Source organism: Oncorhynchus masou, unplaced genomic scaffold (genome assembly GCF_036934945.1).
Source record: "Oncorhynchus masou masou isolate Uvic2021 unplaced genomic scaffold, UVic_Omas_1.1 unplaced_scaffold_648, whole genome shotgun sequence".
NCBI lineage: Eukaryota > Metazoa > Chordata > Actinopteri > Salmoniformes > Salmonidae > Oncorhynchus > Oncorhynchus masou.
The window spans coordinates 123,249-138,268 of record NW_027012917.1 but is presented as its reverse complement, the minus strand read 5'-3'; the positions used below and the strand labels follow the sequence as shown (position 1 = coordinate 138,268).

Below are 15,020 nucleotides of genomic sequence, written 5' to 3'. Positions count from 1 at the left end.
ATGTTTTAATGTTAGAGGGGAGGCCTCCACCAACTGCTATTTTCAGCTCTTGGATGTGATTCAGATCTGAACTCTTCATTGGCTACTCCAGAACAGTTCAGTGTTTCTTCTTGAACCATTCCCGGGTGCTTTTGATGTGTGTTTGTGGTTGTTGTCCTGCTGGAAGATCAAGAACCTTTAACAGATGCCGTTTTTGGACCTTAACAGTTATTTTTTTCTATTAAAATGGTCCAAAAGAAACAAAAATTGCTTCTTAGCAAATAGCAATTACTGAAGCCCGAATTTTGCTCGGACTGTCTGGGAGTCTGGTCTGAGTGGCCTAATTGGACGAGCCTAATGGGAGGAACCTGAAAACAAGCTGTTATTGGCAGAGAGGTTTGAAACTCTCTATGTTATTGGTCTAGGTCACCAGGCAGTCCAAAAATCCATCTCAGCAAAACAGGCTGAAGTTTCAGGTGGTCTTTTCAAACCGCTCTTATACTAAACAGCATTAGCATCATTTTCACAATGTCACACTGTTTTTCCAACATCATAGTATGGAAATGTATATAAACCAGGGAAATGATGTTTTTACTGCACTGGGACAGAAAGGAGCATCCCTCTCCACACCCATGAGCACAACTCTATTTGTCTACATTTCAGGATGTTTTTTGTTATTTAATCAAAATAAAAGGTTAGTACGCCCATAAAATCTAAATGGGAGACAATACATGGAGCATTTAGGTATCCAGTGCTGTTGCAGGATTCAAGCAGAACATATATACGTAGATACATTTTGGGGGCAGTTAAAATAAGGGTACTAGAGTTAGAGTTCCAGAATGCAATGTTTGCATTGAATCCGCAACATATGACATGCAGCTTGTACCTGAATAGTCTGCTATTCCTACTTGGAGACAACCAGTGTTTTTGTTAGTTTGTCGTGCTGTTGTCTACATTCTACCATCACAATTCCATTAATTCACTGCTGTTTCCAGCAGCCACCATTCCATTGCAAAGAGACATTTTTATTGATTCAGTTTCACTTTCCAGGCATCATTTAATATGATACACATTCACTTGTAAATATAGATATTTTTCAGTCAGTCTGTACCAGTGTAAAGGCTATGAATGTGAAGTTTATGAAAAGAATAGGCTCAAGGACAATTGAGCTAAAGGAAGTAATGATGACAAAACAGTTTGAAGTATTTTTCTGTTCTCCAGCTACTGCTTGTTATTTAGTCACCGGCCAATAGGCTTCACAGGTGAGGTAATAGGCTGCCTCTATGTGGGCCAATAGGCTTCACAGGTGAGGTAATAGGCTGCCTCTATGTGGGCCAATAGGCTTCACAGGTGAGGTAATAGGCTGCCTCTATGTGGGCCAATAGGCTTCACAGGTGAGGTAATAGGCTGCCTCTATGTGGGCCAATAGGCTTCACAGGTGAGGTAATAGGCTGCCTCTATGTGGGCCAATAGGCTTCACAGGTGAGGTAATAGGCTGCCTCTATGTGGACCAATAGGCTTCACAGGTGAGGTAATAGGCTGCCTCTATGTGGACGTTATGACAGTATGACTTATTGTTCTGCTCTCTCCTCTACAGCACATGTACTGATAGTGTGCTGCCCTCTAGTGGGTCTGTACTGATAGTGTGCTGCCCTCTAGTGGGTCTGTACTGATAGTGTGCTGCCCTCTAGTGGGTCTGTTCAATAAGAGACAAACCCGGAGCAAAAATCTGCATCCGTTCAATTCCCTTGGTTTTGTTCATAGATTAAGAACACGGCCTTGAAATTAAAATGTCATAATTATAATGCAAAAAAAAAAAGTTAAACAAACTGTTTTTCAAAGTGATTGTTGTATGAGCTATTATTAAAGACAAACGTGATATTTTGAATGAATTCCAGAATGGCCATCGAGTACACACTCAGTCAGTCAGCCATAGTGACAAGTTAGTCTTTACTTTATTTCAGCTTTTGATTACATGGCAATGATAGAAACCTCAAATCAAACACTACGAAACAAAAATAATGGCGAATCATATCATATTGCTACATTAAAACTCCAAAATAACATGAAAAAAACAGATAAATCCACTATACATTTAAGTATATACAACCTTGATAAATAACCAGTAACCAAATTCTGTCTAGATTTCTGACTGTTTTATTTGCTGTTTCCTTGTCATCTCTATAAGCAGTCTGCTGAGACGAGGCTAGGAGAAACTAATCAGGGAAACAGGGCTATGTACTATGGAAGCAGATTCTTGGCACAAAAAAAAAATATTGAAATAAAACTAATACTGATGAATAATTTGTCAATATCAATGCTTCTTTATTTTTGGCATGAATGTGCCTCCATAAATGAGGAAAAACATGAATAACAGACAGCCAGGCACTGATCACAGAGTAGAGAAGGTTTTATGCACAAATAAAACTGCATTTGCTGGATGCAATTGTGATGCACGATTCCACTTTAGAGCAAATGTACGATTCCACTTTAAAAACAAATAATGTGGTATTCCTGACAGAGTAGTTCAAAGGAGCTGACTTAAGATGTTCTTGGAGCATAGTGGTACATTCCTGATCAGGAGTTCACCACTATGTAGTTCATTCCTGACCACTATGGAGCATAGTGGTACATTCCTGATCAGAGTAGTTCACCACTATGGAGCATAGTGGTACATTCCTGATCAGAGTAGTTCACCACTATGGAGCATAGTGGTACATTCCTGATCAGAGTAGTTCACCACTATGGAGCATAGTGGTACATTCCTGATCAGAGTAGTTCACCACTATGGAGCATAGTGGTACATTCCTGATCAGAGTAGTTCACCACTATGGAGCATAGTGGTACATTCCTGATCAGAGTAGTTCACCACTATGGAGCATAGTTCATTCCTGATCAGAGTAGTTCACTATGGAGCATAGTGGTACATTCCTGATCAGAGTAGTTCACCACTATGGAGCATAGTGGTACATTCCTGATCAGAGTAGTTCACCACTATGGAGCATAATGGTACATTCCTGATCAGGAGCATAGTGGTACATTCCTGAACAACAGCTGTGTTTTGTCTCAATCAATCCAATCCAAACATTCCAGGGTGTTCCAATTAGGAACGGACAGTCCACTGCCCAGGCTTGGTTTGTCTTATAGGTATTATTACTGTATTCCTAGGTGTTTGTCTTACAGGTATTATTACTGTATTCCTAGGTGTTTGTCTTACAGGTATTATTACTGTATTCCTAGTACAGTAAAGGATGCAACAGCTATTTGAAATAAGTGAGAGAGCTATTCCAATGCTTTAGGATGGTGAGTGTGGGTTGAAGAAGGTGAAACCTGGATTGTTCTAGCATTTTATACTGTGTCTACAAATGAGGAAGGACATTTAAGAGTGCTCCTATGGGGTAAAAAGATAGTTGAGGGCATCTTTGTTGCATTTAAGAGGTAAAAATAACCAGCTCCACTTAGAAAGAGCATCTTTGTGAATTAGCTAACCAGCAGCATGATAGGACACATGTCATTGGGAGTGTCAGGTAGACAATGAATAGGAAATAGGATACTGGGAAAGGGGGTACCTAGTCAGTTGTACACCAGAAAATGTGATTATTGTCACATTATCTTGTGTGTATGTTACATTTACAGAAAGTGAGCGAGAGAAAGAGAGGATAAATATGAGAGGAAAAAGAGAGATGCGTGAAAGACAAGGAAAGAGAGAAGAGAAAAGAGGACAGAATAGAGGGACAGGGCAGATGAGGACAATAACTAAATTTCCAGACGCCTCAAATCTCTGTGAGCCCCTGAGTTGTGGCCCGTACTGACTGACAGATACACAGACACTCTCGCTGACAGACACTCTCGTCCCCTGAATGGACCTCCAAGTCCAACAGGAAATGAAGTGCGATAGCTGAGCCCTCGCCCATAATCCCACACAAAGACCATGTGCAAACCACTCATCAGGGAAGTGTACATTAGTGCACACAACGGAAAAGGAAAATGAACACATCTTATTGGACAAGTCAAGGTAGTCCCCACCTTTTTCAGTCCCCGTTCTTCCGTTTCGGTGCCCAATGAACACAACACTGTGTTTAACAACCGTGTGTTTTCACAACAAAGTTAGCACGTCTAAACTGCTGTGAAACAACTGGGGATACATATGAACAACAAAGAGTCAGGGGCAAACAGCTATGGAGGAATATAGCTGTCAAAGCTCAATTATTGTCACAGATTATGTGCATATAAACAGGCAAATGTAATGGCAAACATGTTCATTTAATTATGTCAATTTTAAAAAGTGATTGTAAATGAAGTCTTCCTTCAGGTACTGAGTGAGTTTGGACAGAGTCTAAGTGTATCCTGATACAGACCGTTCCAGAGCCAAGTAACAATCTCCTGAGAGGCAACTTTGACAGAAAGACTTCAAAAAAGTTTATTCTCGTTTCAAAAAAATCGTTGGTTGGCAATATAACCCATTCCCCCTCAGTCTTTCTAAAAACGTTATCAAAAACTAAAACTGAAACCCAAAAGCTCAAGATTCTGAGGGAAATATATACAGTAGTAAGCTCTACAAACACACGTTGCCCATCATATTAACGTATACAGAAAAGCATCTCACCTTTCCTTTTGAAAGCTAGTAAGAATATTTTGATTTTGGTTGGGATGCCACAACAACTCCATCAGACCTGCTGAGTTTAGATGAGGTGTGTGTGTGTGTGTGTGTGTGTGTGTGTGTGTGTGTGTGTGTGTGTGTGTGTGTGTGTGTGTGTGTGTGTGTGTGTGTGTGTGTGTGTGTGTGTGTGTGTGTGTGTGTGTGTGACTTCAGTGTACGACATTGGTGTGTGTGAGAGTATGGGTGTGTGTGCACATGTCTTTTTGAGGGAGGGGATCCATTTTACCCAGAAAGCGATAGACCCCTTTCTCCCAAAATACACACAGCAAAGAGTTTAGAGCGAGACGGAGAGCATTCAGCCACAGAGACGGGAGCAGGGGGAAGAGAAGGAGGGGGAGGCAGGACAGCATGCACCCTGTCCTGTTGGTCGGTCTGTGGAATCCCAAAGCTAGAGCCTATCCCAGAGAAATGCTGACCGAGGCAAGAGGCCCCAACCCCCAGTCTGCAGCCCCTGCTCCAACCCCATCCCCAGGCCTGAAAACACAAGTCTCAGGGTCTCAGCAGGATGGGTCCAAACTCTCTCAACGGGGGAAGAGGAGGAGTCCTGAGCAGCTCTAGTGTCTCTTCATGGAGGAGACCTTCTTCTTGCGGGTGGCCAGCATCTCATAGAAGGGATCCCTGCTGATGGCAGCTCTGTGAGGGTGGGGGTAGAAGGGGGTAGTCAGTATACTCCCTGGTGGGATAACCTAGTTTATCATCAATGTGTATGGTGGAAAGGAACAGAGGTCAAAAGGAAACTACAAGTATTTTAGGATTACACATGAAATGAAGAGAGTATTTTAGGATTACACATGAAATGAAGAGAGTATTTTAGGATTACACATGAAATGAAGAGAGTATTTTAGGATTACACATGAAATGAAGAGAGTATTTTAGGATTACACATGAAATGAAGGATTACACATGAAATGAAGAGAGTATTTTAGGATTACACATGAAATGAAGAGAGTATTTTAGGATTACACATGAAATGAAGAGAGTATTTTAGGATTACACATGAAATGAAGAGAGTATTTTAGGATTACACATGAAATGAAGAGAGTATTTTAGGATTACACATGAAATGAAGAGAGTATTTTAGGATTACACATCAAATGAAGAGAGTATTTTAGGATTGCACATGAAATGAAGAGAGTATTTTAGGATTACACATGAAATGAAGAGAGTATTTTAGGATTACACATGAAATGAAGAGAGTATTTTAGGATTACACATGAAATGAAGAGAGTATTTTAGGATTACACATGAAATGAAGAGAGTATTTTAGGATTACACATGAAATGAAGAGAGTATTTTAGGATTACACATGAAATGAAGAGAGTATTTTAGGATTACACATGAAATGAAGAGAGTATTTTAGGATTACACATGAAATGAAGAGAGTATTTTAGGATTACACATGAAATGAAGAGAGTATTTTAGGATTACACATGAAATGAAGAGAGTATTTTAGGATTACACATGAAATGAAGAGAGTATTTTAGGATTACACATCAAATGAAGAGAGTATTTTAGGATTGCACATGAAATGAAGAGAGTATTTTAGGATTACACATGAAATGAAGAGAGTATTTTAGGATTACACATCAAATGAAGAGAGTATTTTAGGATTACACATGAAATGAAGAGAGTATTTTAGGATTACACATGAAATGAAGAGAGTATTTTAGAATTACACATGAAATGAAGAGAGTATTTTAGGATTACACATGAAATGAAGAGAGTATTTTAGGATTACACATGAAATGAAGAGAGTATTTTAGGATTACACATGAAATGAAGAGAGATAACGGGTAACACTTTCTTTTAATAGTATCTAAATTAGGGCTTTGTAACCCATCCATAACCCATTCATAACAAAATCACAACACATCCATAACCCATTCATAACAAAATCACAACACATCCATAACCCATTCATAACAAAATCCCAACACATCCATAACCCATTCATAACAAAATCCCAACACATCCATAACCCATTCATAACTTGTTGATAAGCAGTAGTACTGACTTGATGCTGTTCATCCACTCATCCTTCTCCTCGGTGGTGGGAGCAGAGATCCTGTAGAAGGTGTGGTTCCCCTCCACCACTCTGCCGTCCGCCTCCGTCTTACAGGCCTTGATCACCTGGTCCTTGTTCTCTGGGATGAAGAGTTCAAAGCAGTTCTATGCAGAGGAGAGGAGAGGGAATCTAAATGGTGTTGTCTTGATTACTCAGGTCCTCCCTCATCTTCTCTAAACACATTGGAGCAGAAGATCTAAGGTTCCTCCAATCGTTTCTTCTCCTCCAAAACGTTTTGAGAATGAGGCAAGGAGAGAGGTGTGAGGAATGCCACAACTGTATCAGAACAGCTGAGTTTAAGAAGGTGTGCGTGTGTGTGCTCCCGCACATTGGCTAACCGGGCTATCTGCATTGTGTCCAGCCACCCACCACCCACCAACCCCTCTTTTACGCTACTGCTCCTCTCTGTTCATCATATATGCATAGTCACTTTAACTATACCTACATGTACATACTACCTCAATAAGCCTGACCAACCGGTGTAGCCTCTACTCTTATTTCAAATGTCTTTTTACTGTTGTTTTATTTCTTTACTTACCTACACACACACACACACACACACACACACACGCACGCACGCACACACGCACGCACGCACGCACACACGCGCACACGCACACGCACACGCACGCACACACACACACACACACACACACACACACACACACACACACACACACACACCTTTATCGTACTATTGGTTAGAGCCTGTAACTGTAAGTAAGTATTTCACTGTAAGGTCAGTGTTGTATTCGGTGCACATGACAAATAAACTTTGATTTGATGTGCTGTTCCACACTACCACCAGGGGGAGTCAACGTCTAGTCTGAGACATTATTGAACTATAATCTCCTCTTTCTGCCAAAGTGTGCACTTGTTCACTTCCCTTCATGGATTTGGAAGGAAATTACTGGAATATGGAAACTCCCTCTAACCCATGTTTACACCAATCCAATGCTGTCCCTTGTCTGGGGAGTAGTGAACTGGTGCACACATCAGGAGGAAGGAGACGACAGGATGGATCAGACCAAAATCATTTTGTCATATCTCGCAGATCTCAGAAGAGAACTCATGTCAATATTTGTCCATGTCACACATCATTAGTTGTGTTGAACAGCTATATGCCTCAATCGCAAACGAATGGGAGGTGAAATAACGGTCTTATTCCCTGACTACACTTCCTGATCATATTAAGATCAACACATTTGACGGTGTTCTTTTATCTCCAATGTGTGTGTGTTTTTACTGTCCTTGTGGGGACCAGAAGTCCTCACAAGGACAGTAAAATAAGGAACATTTGCCAGTCCCCACAAGAAAACAAGACTATTTTAGGCTTAGAGGTTAGGTTTAGGGTTACAATTAGGGTTAAGGTCAGGGGTTAGGGAAAATAGGATTTTGAAGGGGAATCAATTGTTTGGTCCCCAAAGGAGAGTAAAACAAATGTGTGTGTTATGTGGTCGAACCAGCAAAGAGTGCAGTGTGTGCTTACAGGCTTCTTGTCCTCAACCTCTCGGATGCTGAGGTTCTCCAGTGGAATGATCCCTCTGGGCTCTTTGTCCTAGAGGACAGAAACATGGAAGTTAAGATCAACCTGTTAAGAGGACAGAAACATGGAAGTTAAGATCAACCTGTTAAGAGGACAGAAACATGGAAGTTAAGATCAACCTGTTAAGAGGACAGAAACATGGAAGTTAAGATCAACCTGTTAAGAGGACAGAAACATGGAAGTTAAGATCAACCTGTTAAGAGGAACCTGTTAAGATGAACCTGTTAACTTCCATGTTGCTGTCCTCTTAAGATGAATCTATTTTAAGGACTGCTGTAGGACATGGCTTAAAATACAGACAGCAAAATGTGGTATTACTAAAGGGATATTGCACTACAAAATGTGGTGTTACTAAAGGGATATTACACTACAAAATGTGGTGTTACTAAAGGGATATTACACTACAAAATGTGGTGTTACTAAAGGGATATTGCTCTACAAAATGTGGTGTTACTAAAGGGATATTACACTACAAAATGTGGTGTTACTAAAGGGATATTACACTACAAAATGTGGTGTTACTAAAGGGATACACAATGTGGTGTTACTAAAGGGATATTACACAACAAAATGTGGTGTTACTAAAGGGATATTACACTACAAAATGTGGTGTTACTAAATGGATATTACACTACAAAATGTGGTGTTACTAAAGGGATATTACACCACAAAATGTGGTGTTACTAAAGGGATATTACACTACAAAATGTAGTGGTTATTAAATGCATATTACACTACAAAATGTGGTGTTACTAAAGGGATACACAATGTGGTGTTACTAAAGGGATATTACACTACACAATGTGGTGTTACAAAAGGGATATTACACCACAAAATGTGGTGTTACTAAAGGGATATTACACTACAAAATGTAGTGGTTATTAAAGGCATATTACACTACAAAATGTGGTCTTACTAAAGGGATACACAATGTGGTGTTACTAAAGGGACATTACACTACAAAATGTGGTGTTACTAAAGGGACATTACACTACAAAATGTGGTGTTACTAAAGGGATATTACACTACAAAATGTGGTGTTACTAAAGGGATACACAATGTGGTGTTACTAAAGGGACATTACACTACAAAATGTGGTGTTAGTAAAGGGACATTACACTACAAAATGTGGTGTTACTAAAGGGATATTACACTACAAAATGTGGTGTTACTAAAGGGATATTACACTACAAAATGTGGTGTTACTAATGTGGTGTTACTAAAGGGATATTACACTACAAAATGTGGTGTTACTAATGTGGTGTTACTAAAGGGATATTACACTACAAAATGTGGTGTTACTAAAGGGATATTACACTACAAAATGTGGTGTTATTAAAGGCATATTACACTACAAAATGTGGTGTTATTAAAGGCATATTACACTACAAAATGTGGTGTTACTAAAGGGATATTACACTACAAAATGTGGTGTTACTAAAGGGGTGTTACTAAAGGGATATTACACTACAAAATGTGGTGTTACTAAAGGGATATTACACTACAAAATGTGGTGTTACTAAAGGGATATTACACTACAAAATGTGCCGTTACTAAAGGGATATTACACTATATTATATTTTATTGTGAATGGAATATCCCTGTTAATGACCTTACTCTGAATAATTATTTTACATTTACATAGTCGTTTAAGAGACACTCTTATCCAGAGTGGGTTACAGGAGCAATTAGGGTTAAGTGCCTTGCTCAAGGGCACATCTACAGATTTCTCCAATGGTTGGCTCGGGGCTTCGAACCAGCAACGTTTCGGTTACTGGCACAACGTTCTTAACCGCTAGGCTACCTGCCACCGATGAATACACAGTAGAGCAGTGAACGAGTACACAAACAGAACAGGTTACAGTGTGACAATGAGTTGAAACTCGCAACTGTAATATCCATCATAATAGCCATGTATTTATGTGTGCCTGTTGCAGACATTTAAGATACATTGAATTGAACATGATACCCGATGGCTTCCAGTTCCAGTCCCGTACTTACAGTGGTGTACTCAAAGTAATACAGGCAGTTGTACTTACAGTGGTGTACTCAAAGTAATACAGACAGTTGTACTTACAGTGGTGTACTCAAAGTAATACAGACAGTTGTACTCACAGTGGTGTAATCAAAGTAATACAGGCAGTTGTACTTACAGTGGTGTACTCAAAGTAATACAGACAGATGTACTTACAGTGGTGTACTCAAAGTAATACAGACAGTTGTACTCACAGTGGTGTACTCAAAGTAATACAGACAGTTGTACTTACAGTGGTGTACTCAAAGTAATACAGACAGTTGTACTTACAGTGGTGTACTCAAAGTAATACAGACAGTTGTACTCACAGTGGTGTACTCAAAGTAATACAGACAGTTGTACTTACAGTGGTGTACTCAAAGTAATACAGACAGTTGTACTCACAGTGGTGTACTCAAAGTAATACAGACAGTTGTACTCACAGTGGTGTACTCAAAGTAATACAGACAGTTGTACTTACAGTGGTGTACTCAAAGTAATACAGACAGATGTACTTACAGTGGTGTACTCAAAGTAATACAGACAGTTGTACTCACAGTGGTGTACTCAAAGTAATACAGACAGTTGTACTTACAGTGGTGTACTCAAAGTAATACAGACAGATGTACTTACAGTGGTGTACTCAAAGTAATACAGACAGATGTACTTACAGTGGTGTACTCAAAGTAATACAGACAGTTGTACTCACAGTGGTGTACTCAAAGTAATACAGACAGTTGTACTCACAGTGGTGTACTCAAAGTAATACAGACAGTTGTACTTACAGTGGTGTACTCAAAGTAATACAGACAGATGTACTTACAGTGGTGTACTCAAAGTAATACAGACAGTTGTACTCACAGTGGTGTACTCAAAGTAATACAGACAGTTGTACTTACAGTGGTGTACTCAAAGTAATACAGACAGATGTACTTACAGTGGTGTACTCAAAGTAATACAGACAGTTGTACTTACAGTGGTGTACTCAAAGTAATACAGACAGTTGTACTCACAGTGGTGTACTCAAAGTAATACAGACAGTTGTATTACACTACAAAATGTGGTGTTACTAAAGGGATATTACACTACAAAATGTGGTGTTACTAAAGGTATATTACACTACAAAATGTGCCGTTACTAAAGGGATATCACACTACAAAATGTGGCGTTACTAAAGGGATATTACACTATATTATATTTTATTGTGAATGGAATATCCCTGTTAATGACCTTACTCTGAATAATTCTTTTACATTTACAGTTGTACTTACAGTGGTGTACTCAAAGTAATACAGACAGTTGTCCGTGAGAATGAACCATCTTCTCTTCCAGGTCTTGACGCGTCCCCCTGAGGAATAGAGAGACGGTGTGAGCCAGACTCAGAGGGGGAGCAGGAAAGAGAGGGATGGGCACCGGACAGCGGAGGACAGAGCAGCAGACAGGCAGACAGACGCATGGATAGACAGACAGGCAGATAACAGGTATAGAACTACAACTCCCATCTCCCTACATTCCCATCAAGCACCGCACAGTACCATGCTCCTCCAGCAACCCACACCATAGCATCTAGACAACCAGTTAATCTACTCTACATGAGAGAGAAGCATGAGATTACAGAGGAGTTCTGTTGACTAAACTGGGCTTTGATAAGACCAAGGTATTCTGTAATCGCCTTTTTACACTCTTGTGCCGGCTTGTTGGCTCCGATATGTTCTTTTCACATTTTCCTTTCAGAACAGTTCCAGCAACTATGGTGGATGCATAACCAGGCCATCTCAGAACAGCTTGGTTCAGCTCAGCTCTGTAGTGAAAAGCCCTTAGCCTTATAGATTAGACAGAACCGTATATCATGTTGAATACTAACTGAAACCTGAGTGCTCATTTTAACTGTCCCACCTCTCCTCTGTAGGTCCTCAATATAGCGGACTCAGGACTTACAGTCTCTCCCAGAGTAGACAACCTCTAAAGGAGATCAACAGCCTCTCAGAGTAGACAACCTCTAAAGGAGATCAACAGCCTCTCAGAGTAGACAACCTCTAAAGGAGATCAACAGCCTCTCAGAGTAGACAACCTCTAAAGGAGATCAACAGCCTCTCAGAGTAGACAACCTCTAAAGGAGATCAACAGCCTCTCAGAGTAGACAACCTCTAAAGGAGATCAACAGCCTCTCAGAGTAGACAACCTCTAAAGGAGATCAACAGCCTCTCAGAGTAGACAACCTCTAAAGGAGATCAACAGCCTCTCAGAGTAGACAACCTCTAAAGGAGATCAACAACCTCTCAGAGTAGACAACCTCTAAAGGAGATCAACAGCCTCTCAGAGTAGACAACCTCTAAAGGAGATCAACAGCCTCCCAGAGTAGACAACCTCTAAAGGAGATCAACAGCCTCTCAGAGTAGACAACCTCTAAAGGAGATCAACAGCCTCTCAGAGTAGACAACCTCTAAAGGAGATCAACAGCCTCTCAGAGTAGACAACCTCTAAAGGAGATCAACAGCCTCTCAGAGTAGACAACCTCTAAAGGAGATCAACAGCCTCTCAGAGTAGACAACCTCTAAAGGAGATCAACAGCCTCTCAGAGTAGACAACCTCTAAAGGAGATCAACAGCCTCTCAGAGTAGACAACCTCTAAAGGAGATCAACAGCCTCTCAGAGTAGACAACCTCTAAAGGAGATCAACAGCCTCTCAGAGTAGACAACCTCTAAAGGAGATCAACAGCCTCTCAGAGTAGACAACCTCTAAAGGAGATCAACAGCCTCTCAGAGTAGACAACCTCTAAAGGAGATCAACAGCCTCTCAGAGTAGACAACCTCTAAAGGAGATCAACAGCCTCTCAGAGTAGACAACCTCTAAAGGAGATCAACAGCCTCTCAGAGTAGACAACCTCTAAAGGAGATCAACAGCCTCTCAGAGTAGACAACCTCTAAAGGAGATCAACAGCCTCTCAGAGTAGACAACCTCTAAAGGAGATCAACAGCCTCTCAGAGTAGACAACCTCTAAAGGAGATCAACAGCCTCTCAGAGTAGACAACCTCTAAAGGAGATCAACAGCCTCTCAGAGTAGACAACCTCTAAAGGAGATCAACAGCCTCTCAGAGTAGACAACCTCTAAAGGAGATCAATAGCTGGGATATAAAACCAAACACTTGTTAAAGTTTAGACCTCCAAGAGTTAATGAGATCCTACTATGGGGAATGTCAAATAGTACTACTAACAATTGGCTCAAATCCTTTGCGTCTTTCACACCCGGTGTGGTGTCTCTGGTTAACTCAGCAGCTCAGTGATCTGTGGCAGACCCCCGACCCCACCGCCACTCCCACTTCCTGTTAGGGAGAAACCTGATCAGAGCAGCAGATGGCAGCTAGCAGCTAGCTCACGCTGGGAGGAAGAGATGCCAATAAACAGTGTCTGGGGGGGGGACTGGAGCTAACCTGGAGATATGCTAGTAGGCTACTCACTCTATAGGCATCTCTGGCTGGAACTTTCTGTCGTTGGCCGTATTCACAGTGATATATGATATGAACACCAGTCAATTTACTATCTGAAGATACCTTTCTGTCCAATTAGGTCATTTCTGGACAATATTTCTGTCCGTTTAAGGGACCCCTTTTTAAATACCCTCCATCAAAACTAAATGGTATGGATACACCGTGTACATGGACACACACCTAAATGCTCCAGGAGAAAACACCATACATACCATTTTGGATTAAAGACAAATCAATATGATGACATAAATGCTTGTCTGGCTGTTCAATGTCTGGCTGTTCAATGTCTGTTCAATGTTGGCTGTTCAATGCCAATGGGCTGTTCAATGCCTGGCTGTTCAATGCCTGGCTGTTCAATGCCTGGCTGTTCAATGCCTGGCTGTTCAATGCTGGCTTCAATGTCTGGCTGTTCAATGCCTGGCTGTTCAATGTCTGACCCTACTGAAAGTGCCAAGGTCGTTGAACTGTTACACCACCACCAATGTTAGTATGAAGACACTAAACAGACACACTAAGAAAAGCCATCTACCAAGACAGAAGAGCAGTGTTGTGGACACCATCTAACAGAAGTGTTGATCACAACAGGCCAGAAAAGACACACTTGTATTGATCATATAGCAGCGATGCTAATGTATATGATCACCTATCACACTACAGAGGTCATGAGAGGGCACTTAAACAATCGCTGTCCCGATATCCACATACCAGCACACTTCTTAGTATGAAACAATGGAGGCTGCTGATGGGAGGAAGGCTCATAATAATGTCTGGAGCCAACGGAATGGCATCAAACACATGGAAACCATGGAAACCGTGTGTTTGGTGTATTTCATACCATTCCACCGATTCCGCTCCAGCCATTACCACGAGCCAGTCCTCCCCAATTAAGGTGCCACCAACCTCCTGTGGTATTGGGCAGGTATTCCAAGTAGTGGGCTAGTATGGACATTGGAACATGACCACAAACACGTTCTCCTTGCCGCCATTTTGTCACTGTGTTATCGTCATCTTGTCCTCAGAACGTGACATATGAATGTTGAAACGACACTTGACAGACAGACTCATGTAGAGACAAATGGTAGAATCTCACAGCTGATGATATGACAGTTGATTGGCTTGGAGGAGATTGTGATTGATTGATGATTGGTTGACCACTTCAGTTCCTGTCAGTCACTCAGAGAGCGAGGACCCTGGCAAAAAATGTCCCAGACAAGGCGGCTTTGCCCGAGGAGATTTTTGTTGGTTGGTGCAGGCAGGTCAGGGGGTG

General features: G+C 41.0%; 1 protein-coding gene across 2 annotated transcripts in view; it reads right to left on the bottom strand.

Moving 5' to 3' along the window:
- Positions 1–4,697: 4,697 nt before the first annotated feature.
- The window catches only part of LOC135536667 (cytohesin-1), a 68,302-nt gene continuing 57,979 nt past the window's right edge, over positions 4,698–15,020 (bottom strand). The window contains exons 10-13 of one of the 2 annotated variants that reach the window (XM_064962920.1): positions 11,536–11,612; positions 8,194–8,262; positions 6,654–6,808; positions 4,698–5,272 (exon numbers count right to left, since the gene is read on the bottom strand). In XM_064962920.1, coding sequence (XP_064818992.1) covers positions 5,194–5,272; positions 6,654–6,808; positions 8,194–8,262; positions 11,536–11,612 — 380 coding nt within the window. In that variant the 3' untranslated portion in view covers positions 4,698–5,193. Of the gene's footprint in view, positions 5,273–6,653; positions 6,809–8,193; positions 8,263–11,535; positions 11,615–15,020 lie in introns of both variants that reach the window. The other variant, XM_064962922.1, reaches the window with a different exon arrangement.